This window comes from Phaethon lepturus, unplaced genomic scaffold (assembly GCF_000687285.1).
Source record: "Phaethon lepturus isolate BGI_N335 unplaced genomic scaffold, ASM68728v1 scaffold21663, whole genome shotgun sequence".
NCBI classification, from domain to species: Eukaryota; Metazoa; Chordata; class Aves; order Phaethontiformes; family Phaethontidae; genus Phaethon; species Phaethon lepturus.
This window is the reverse complement of record NW_010531526.1, coordinates 42,703-51,865: the sequence shown is the minus strand read 5'-3', so window position 1 is coordinate 51,865 and position 9,163 is coordinate 42,703. Positions and strand designations below refer to the sequence as shown.

General features: G+C 42.5%; 1 protein-coding gene across 1 annotated transcript in view; it reads right to left on the bottom strand.

Annotated features, from left to right (window-relative positions):
- Positions 1-2,533: 2,533 nt before the first annotated feature.
- MYO1D (myosin ID) overlaps positions 2,534-9,163 on the bottom strand; it is a gene marked incomplete at both ends in the record, with an annotated part of 32,813 nt that continues 26,183 nt past the window's right edge. The window contains 2 exons of the mRNA XM_010284598.1: positions 2,534-2,741; positions 7,174-7,340. Coding sequence (XP_010282900.1) covers positions 2,534-2,741; positions 7,174-7,340 — 375 coding nt within the window. The remainder of the gene's footprint in view (positions 2,742-7,173; positions 7,341-9,163) is intronic.

Genomic DNA, 9,163 nt, shown 5'->3' with positions numbered 1-9,163 from the left:
TCCACAGCACAGACAGACTGGGTCTTTTGAATTATTCTTCAGTAACTGTACCTTTCAACTTCAAAAAAGGTCACCTCTCAATTCCTCAGACATTTAATATGAAAACTCAGGTCACCTGGGAACAAGGTGTCACCCCTGCAGCTTTATTCAACAAGGAACCCATTACCCTGCCTCATACCACTCTGGGAAGAAAGAGAGACTCCAGATTAACGGCATGACCCAGCGAACTCACCGAATGCACCAAATAAGACCAACATGCTTAGAAAAGTGGCTGCAGACAGGGGAACTCCTCCCGCGAAACCAGAGCAAGCACAGTGCAAGTGCAACTAATAATCCAGAAAAACGTTAAGAGGTGTATGAGCCCTCTCATACATAGATTAGCCCCATTCCACTCCAAAAGAATAAGCCAGAATATGCTTTTGGAAAAGTATGCTGCCTTTTCCAGGGAAGAGACCTGGAAGAAGATGACATGTAGTCCAAGAAAGCTGCTGTGAAGTTCATCAGCAGGGCAAGCAGAATGCTAAGAAAAGGGAAAGAAATCACTGAACCACAAAGCTCAGAAACAGGCAGGTCCTGCATCCTTTAAGCAGCCTGAGCATTGCATTTCCAGAAAAACTAATCACACATACATATATATATATATAGACACACACAAAACTTACAAAATTCCTTACTAAAGATAAACCATGCAATCTGGCACAATAAATACCAACAGGGATGCAACCCTGGACTTGATACTTTCGCCTTCTGTAGTGGTCAAATTGCTTTGCTTTCGAGAAAGGGAATCGGATCAAATGCATTGTAAACACAAGAAATTTGAGTGTTCCGCAGAACTATTCAAGCTTGCAGTGTATAACTTTTCCTTCAGGGTCTTACTCTTCACCAGAAGTGATTCAGTTCATCAGGTTTAGAAAGTTTGTGCAAACTTAGGTTAACTGCATAGCTTTAGAGCAGGCTTTTTCTCTGTGAAGTTTTTATACCCATCTGTCAGCAGTTTCTATTTCTGATGGGCAAAAAGGGTTTCAGAAGTTCTGTTGTTTCCCAAGTTCCAAGAATGACAAAGGCAAAACGCATCTTAAGAAATACACTTCTAAAAATCTTGAACTAGTCAACAATCCCTGTCAGTTAGGACAGAGTCAGTTCCACCATCTCTGCGGCTGTGCAAGTCAGAATTGTTGCTCTTTGCTACACAGATTACACTCATGCAGAACAGAGTTTTCAGCAAGTACTAAAACCAGCTCTTGTATTTTTTCACTTCCGGTGCACGTTTGCTTTTGAGGTTACAAAACCACCTTCCATTGTGTCACTGAGGCCCTCAAAGCACCTAAATGATTTAGGAGCTAGCCAAGTCACAACAAACTCCCGTGGCTTAGAAGAGTACCTTCGTAAGCAAGGTCTGAGAATGTGTTTGCCCTGAAGTCACAGAATGTAGAATTTATCCTAAGGGTAAAACCAGAAAGATCTTGAGCTCAAATCCCATGTTCAGAGAGGAAAGACAAGTGCGCAGGTCCTGTTGCACAGTGCCTTAAGTGTTTCACCCTTTGCAATGCTAAGTGCCTTCTATTTTCTGTTCCGTAGACTGCCTTTCCCTCTGTCACCCTTTCACCCAAGCTGCTGCGGTAGTGTTTTCCAGAGCCTCTGCAGCGGCGTTTTTCCTTGCTCCCGTGTTGTACCTCTTCTAGGCTTGCACCCGCAAACCCCAGTATTGCATGGTATGGCAGGTTCTTACGGGAAGTGATTGCCACGAGAGTGCAAATCACCTCTTCTTTCTTTATCCCTCGGCTGTATTTACATTAGGGGACTCAGTAATAGGGATGCTGAAAGCTTAATAAGCAAATTTGCACGAGCATCTGCCCCCTGTCCTTGTATGCTCCAGTCAGCACTAACAGTATCGTAAGAAAAAAAAAAAAATAGAGATTTTGCTCAGGTCCTGATAAAAACTCAGTAATTATTAATGGCAGAGTATGATGAGGGAGATAGCGTGCTGCACCAGAAAGGATGTTCTGGGAGGATGCTCATTTAGGGATCCTGCCCATTCTCTTCCTAGCTGGCCTCTGGGGAAAGTTTTCCCTGTCTCTTTTTCTGACTCTCTCTTCCCCTCTCATTCTTTTCCCTGCACCCTCGATAGTTTTACTGTTAAGTCAATGCATGCCATCAGCTACGGATCCACTAATAAACTTTTATGCACTTACACCTGTCTCAACATCCATTGTGCATGACTCTTACACATTCATCCATAAAAGTTCCTCTAAGTTTCTAGGTAGCCTACTTTCATTGAGTAAAGAGCAAGTTTTTTAAAAAGTGTCCAATAATCTTATAAGTCCTACAGCTCACGGTACATCACACCACATCAAGACTTTAATGCAGCTAGAAAGAGTACTACTGAAAGAGCTTTAAAAAAATTAAGCAGTAATCAAACTGCAGTATTCCAGAATTTGTGCAGACTTGTCACTTTTGCAAGTGAGCCTGAAAAGGGAGCAAAGGTGTTTAAGAAACTTGAACTGAGTTTTTAATGCAGTAAACTAAGCTTTACCTTCTGTAGGAAGAGCACAATCCTCACAAGCATCTTGGCATGCAGTTCCTCCAAGGTGAACAGAGTTCGAGGTGTGCGGATGAAAATCTTGGTCTTGCCATAAGCAACATCGTGCTGAAATCCATGACACTCTATGAGCTTCTTCACAGCATCTTTGTCTGAAGGGAGGTCATGGTTTGGCCAAGTGAATTCCGAGATCATCTTGTACCTGGAATTACAAGGTACAATTTACAAATGTAAACTTGTCATCTAGGTTCTCAAAAAGGCCAACCTTCAGCTTGTTTAAGAAATAATTGTGATATAAATTCAAATAAAACTGATTATAGATAGAAGAGCCTCAAGACATCCTCTGCAGGAATCGTGACCCTCAAAATCCAAGGAAAATAAATATAAGAAAGGCATGATTTTGAGAGATGTTGAAAAAAAAAAAAGTTGTGAGGCGCTCACTTCACCAACACCTAACTGAGGTAACGTGACAGACCTCACCATTGTCTTCCTGCAGATTTGGCAGTTCCGTTATTCACCCTCTCAGCATTCAATTTCAATTTAATTTTTTTCCAAGGAAGAAAAGCTTTGGCTTGCTCACATTCTGCGTAAGATGCCAACTGTAATAAATTGTTTTGTTGGAAAACCTAGATTTAAAAATTCTGTGAATAGTTTTTCTCGTTCATCATTTTGGTAGCCACTTCTAACAAATGCTATTATTTACCAAAGTAGCAGATAGTTGACTGCCACAGTTTGTGCAAACACCACTACTGCCTATAATAGTTGTTCAATGATTCCCTCCCATCCTTACTCCTCAAACTCCTTCTTACACTAGCAGATTGGAACTAAGACAATTACAAATCAAACACAAAAGTAGCTGCCTCAGATTCAGCTCTCTGTAAGATTTACTAGCCTTGCAAAGTGCTGATTAGGTGAATACACATTTGCAAAAAGCAACAATGAATTTTCTGCGTAAGATTTATGGACATAATCAAAAATGTAATAGACATTTTCACTGTAATAGTACCCGCATTCGTGTTCCAAATAAAACAAGCATGCAGCAATCTTAACCACTTCTCTATTTAAAAGCCCACAATCCAAGTCAAGCATCAGTCTCAATATTTTAGACATTCAGAATTTTCAGCTACGATTACATGGACGCAGCAATAAGCCTTTTTACTGGGGAGTGGCTGCACTGCAAGAGTTACCAAACTGAATGGAAACACATCACACCGCCGCTTTCATTCATCACATGAGCCTTTCTGCATAAGCTGCCGAAGAGGGGGAAAAAATGGAGGTGCACACTGTCTAGGCGAGGAACACCGTCAGCATGTGAGGGTTACAGCACGCTGGCTAGGGAGCTTCCTGATAAAACAGGCATCTTAAAAAAAACCCTCCTCAGACTCAAAACAGAAGACTTGGCATTTATACTCGGCTGGCAAAAGCATTCCTTCTCTCAAATACATGTACACACAGGACATAAATATTTTACGCTGGTTTCTCTTTCCTATTCTCATCAGGAAAATGTTCCTGCAGTAATTAATTCACTGGGAAAATCTTCCACCCTGAGACATTTACATTAGGAGGGGAAAAAAAAGACAAGCAGAGTGGCAGTGCAAACCCACGCATGATTGAGCACGCCTGCTCTGCCAACCGGGCCAGAAAAAAAGGGATAAGATGTCAGAGAACTGAAAACCTGCCTAAAAGAAATGTTAAATTCTCTTCCTCTACAGCAAGAACAGGACTACGGTATTTAAAGACATCCTGGGGCAAACGGACCACCTCCCTCCTAGCCCACAGGTGGTGGGGCCGGCGGTGGAATATCGTGGCCGTCCTTTTGTCCCTTTTGTTCCCCCCATGGCACGTGTGGTGCAATGCCACGAACTCCTTCCCCGTAGCAGAGAGCATGACCTGGATGCCACAGCAAGTCAAAATCCCAACCTCACTGCTAATTATAGCGAGGCAGAACCCAAAATAAATCTGCTCACTGACAGCGCAACCCTTCCCCTCTCCTGCCCTGAGATCTTGACAGCTTTCAAGGGCACTTATACATTAAACATCCATTTCTACACCACCTTTGTTTCTCCTTCTTCTTCTCCACACCTGGCATGCAGAGGTTGCTACTAGAGTGTACAATTCCCACTAGAGTTCCCCTAAGAACGAAGGTTTTTGCGAGCCACTAAATTATGAAGCCTTAATGAAAACTACCGGGTCTGCGCATGAAGCTGGATCATACCCTTCGCTTACCGCCGTGCAGTTCGCAGCTATCTGGGCGTCCTTTACGTGCTATGTTTAACATTGCCTGGAAACAGGCACGTGGATGCCTTCATGGTGAAAGTGTTGGATTACGCTCGCAGGCGGCCATCCCTGCAGATGCCTCACAGGCGCCGAGCTTCCCCCTGCCCCTTTCTGAAATCCAATCAGCTTTTCTTTTTTTGATAGTAAGTTATATGTTAAAGCAAAAGAATGCATCGCAGCTATTTAAGATACATGGTCCTGACGTGCATTTCACCCAACTGGAAGATGTAGTTACCAAGTGAACGCACAACATCTCTTGGTCCAACAAAAAAGATATTTTTGATCTTACTTTCTACAAATTGCGAAGGACAGGCTGGTTTGCATGTAATTCAAATAAAAGTTTTCTTCCTTTCAAGGAAAGCTTGAAAAGGATGTTTATTAATGGTCTTAACTGTGCTTCACTTCATTTCCTACTGGTAGATATATCAACTACCTTACAGTGTTTTAGGGCTCAATAGCAACAAACTCTTTTCCTACAGAACAGAAAGTAATTTTTAATATGCTTTTATATATACATATAGATAAATATACATTAAAAATATGTATACATGCACTTACTTTTTTTTAAACACACACACATACATGTATGTATGTATCTCTTATCTATATACATCCTGATATATATCTCCTGTCCCCTCCAAGAGGAATCAGCAAAACAGTAACTGTTTGGGGCTCGGAAAATCTGAAAGCTTCAGGGGCCTGTGAGAGAGTTAAACATCTGTTTGTGGGACTGAACTTCTATGATGTCTTTTGCAAATGTAAGCAAACATGACAAAGTTACATCCCAGAATCACCTCTCACTGAATTACTCTAGATCTATCTTAAAACATGGCCCACATGCAGTGCAAGAGTCAGAGCTGAGGGGCCTGGATTCTCCTCCATGTTTGCAGTCTCCCAATAAGCCTGTAAAATATAAAGGAACAGAAATCCCTCGTGATCCCTGTTAAAAAAAAATGTGCGGCTTGTACCACAAATCATATCCCCCGGTCCCTGTAAGAGGGTATGTCTCACACAAAAACAAGGAACAAAGAATTTCAGGGAAAAAAAAAAACAAACACAAAACCCAACCCAAACCAAACCACAATATCCAGGCCAGAAGACTTTTTTTTTTTTTTTTTAATTTAGAGAAGCCCATGTAGACTGGACTGGGAGCAATACCGCAATATGCAAATGCAGTGTCTGATACCTTACACTGTAGATGCTTAATCCTCCTCCAGGGTCCAGCAGAACAAATGGTACAATAGCCAGAAAGCTGTACCAGTTGCCATGTGCTAATTTGGTTTACTGGCTGTAAACACCACTTCTGGTCTTAAGCTTACAGGAGCTCATCAAACATTCATTAAAAACAAAGCAGCTGTTTATATTAATAGTAATTACACAAATCTTAAGAATAAATTTTAATGAATTCCACATGTGAGGGCGAAAGCACGCTCTAACCACTGCATAATGCTTAAGAAAACTGAGACACAGCACTGTGGGCTGTATTTAGTAAGCCAGACCCTTTCGTTCCACTTCAGGTATCACGAAATATCCAGGCAAATCTCCACCGTGAACAGCAAAAGGTCTTTCAGTAGCGCTTCTTTTCTAACGCATGACATCCCACCTGCTTGAATAGTTTAATTTTTTTCTACCCTCACAGCCTTTTTCTCACCTGATTCAATAACAGAAGTAAAAATCAATTCACTATTTCATCAACAAGAGGTTAAATTCTTAGTACCCGTGCTAATTTACTGAAGACAAATATCAATCTAAAACATTTCTTTTGTCACAAGTCTGGTAGGAATTAAGAGGGCAAGAAGTATCAAAACCACGTTTTAATGGGGTCATGTTACTACCCTTTGAATTTCAGACTTCCAGTTTTAAGTCGAGAGGTTTCCTCCTGCACACGCATAATGTCACTATGCGCCATCGAGCACTTCCCAAGACACACAATGTCTGTCTGGCTCTCTCGTTGCAACAATCAGACAATGTTCAGGGACAGAACAGAAGTTAATTAGCTCTGATTCTAGGGTTATGCTCTGGGGAAGAACCTCATTACATGTTCCTGCTGCAGAGAGTACTGCAGCAAATGAATTTTAACAGAAAAGAAGTTAAGCTCGAGTGCCACACATGCACCTCTAAACACATCTGCCGCCACAAAATGAGAGCAGAGCTCCTCTTAGGCTCATGTTTTATCATACCCAACAGCAGATATTAAACCAAGCACACCACCACCCATATGCTCAACAGTGAGGATACAAGCCCAGAGGACTTAAGACTTATTCTTCACTTAAGGGGAGACAGCCAAATCGCACACCTCGTTCCAACGTCCCAGTTGTCCCGCAAAAACCTGAGTCACTTGCCAGAACCCTTCTTACCTGTGAAGAAACTTCTCGTATGTTTGGCGGTAGGCAAAGCCTGCTCGGCGGACTCTCACGTTCTCCAAAAGGCCAAGGTATTCAACTTGATGCCTGCAACGCTCCTCGTCAAAAAGCTGTGGTGATTTCTTATCGTTGGGCTTAATGCAACGGACGTAATAAGGTTCCTAAGAGGACAAATTAAACCGAGTTTCACTCAGAAAGAAAAAAAACCTACACAGACACAACTGTTTCCTCATGCAAACATCGAAAAGTCAGTCCACCCCAGCCATCTGAATGAGGTTTGGTTCTTAACAGGAATTAAAGGTTAGAACAGAAACGACCAGTGGCACACAAGACGTTCCTCCTCGCAGCACACTGCAATGACATCTGTTACAGGATCGACGTGTTACTCGCCAGTCGAGTTCAACTGTCCTTTGCTATGTATCAGAACCAGTTCCACATGCCCCTTCTCCTCAGACTTCGATGATAACAAAACCAACCTTCATGAAGGACAGAACAAGCAATGCAATTAATTGCCCTGATTGTCGGATATGGCTTTTCCAGTCTCAACATCTACAAGCAGCATGGATTACTCCATAATATTTAAACTACGGTGAATCAAGTCCTCTAAAGCCTGTAGCAACATGCTTGAATGATGGAAATCACTGAACACTACCCAGCCAGCTTCTGTCCCAGTTCAACACCACAAGCAGCACACACCTTCCATGGGACAAACACAAGCATCAGTGCGCGAGTTCCTCTTTCTGCACCACCTTTGGACTTATGTCTAAGGTGATGTCTAAGACAAATGAAAGACTCTGGAGGGCAGGTCAGTAGGAGACAAGACAATTAAAAAAAGGTTAATGAACCCGTACTTAGTGGTCAAGAAGATGAAGAAGTAGCTGTACTTAAGCAGTAAACCATAAAAACGAGGTTGTTCCTGCACTCTTGGAAAATGTCACTGCCATGAGATGAGCGGAATCCACGGTAACTGGGGCGAAGGTAAAGGTGACATGGGGAGATCCTGACCACCGACTCAACCAAGGGACTACGCAAATGGACCCCCCACTCTCTCTAGGAGCACGCACCATTTATTTTCCTTTAAAACCCAGCAATTCCAAAAGTCGATGTGGTAATTACTAGCCAATGAACGTAAACTTGGGAAGGTTCTCTATGGTTTTTGCTAATCATGTAATGGGATAAACATGTGGTGATTCCTTTGTGTGGCATGCTAGCTTTGTGGAATACCACCTAGCACCCTTATCTGTGCAAATATGCTGGAAATAAAACAAAACACCTCTACTCTGTGTGTATATTGGCCTGTTGCACAGCAGGTATACGATCCCACTTTTGGGACAACACAGGCAGCAGAGAACGTTGAACGGGGACCCGAGCTGGCTGGGCTGACCCTGGGTGTTCAGGCGGGAGTCCCACAGGGTCACCCACCTTCCACTGCCAGCCAGCCTGCACCCATATACAGTCCTGCTAGACTGTTTTTGATGTTTACTTTTATTTTTACAAGATTAAAGGCAACGTGGTCTCTAATTAGCACCAGCCCGTACAGGGTGGCTATTAAGTCTTTTACATGTATGTGCTTTCATCACAATGGGTTTTGAAGTCCATTCATTTCTTCCTCTTCATCGCCATCTCATGCTCTCCCACTTCCAACTGTATCAGTAGGGGAAAAAGCAATTCATAAGCATCATAAAGGCCCACCTTAGTTTTTCAAGGTAAAACTGTATTCTTGTAACATTAATATATATTATTTTTTAAGTAGCCCTTGCAAATGGAGTGGCATATTCTACAGGCTGGCAGAGTCTACTGCCCACCAAGTCTCCTCACTAGCCAAGGACAGAACTCAGACGAGATCCCAGTCAGCTCAGAAAGTCACAATATGTCCAGAGACTCGCTTCAGAGGACACGTCAAAGATGCACTTAAACTGGAGCATTTAAAAGATCCGTTTACAGCAATGCTAACATGATAAAGGGAGATATGCAGCTTACCTGA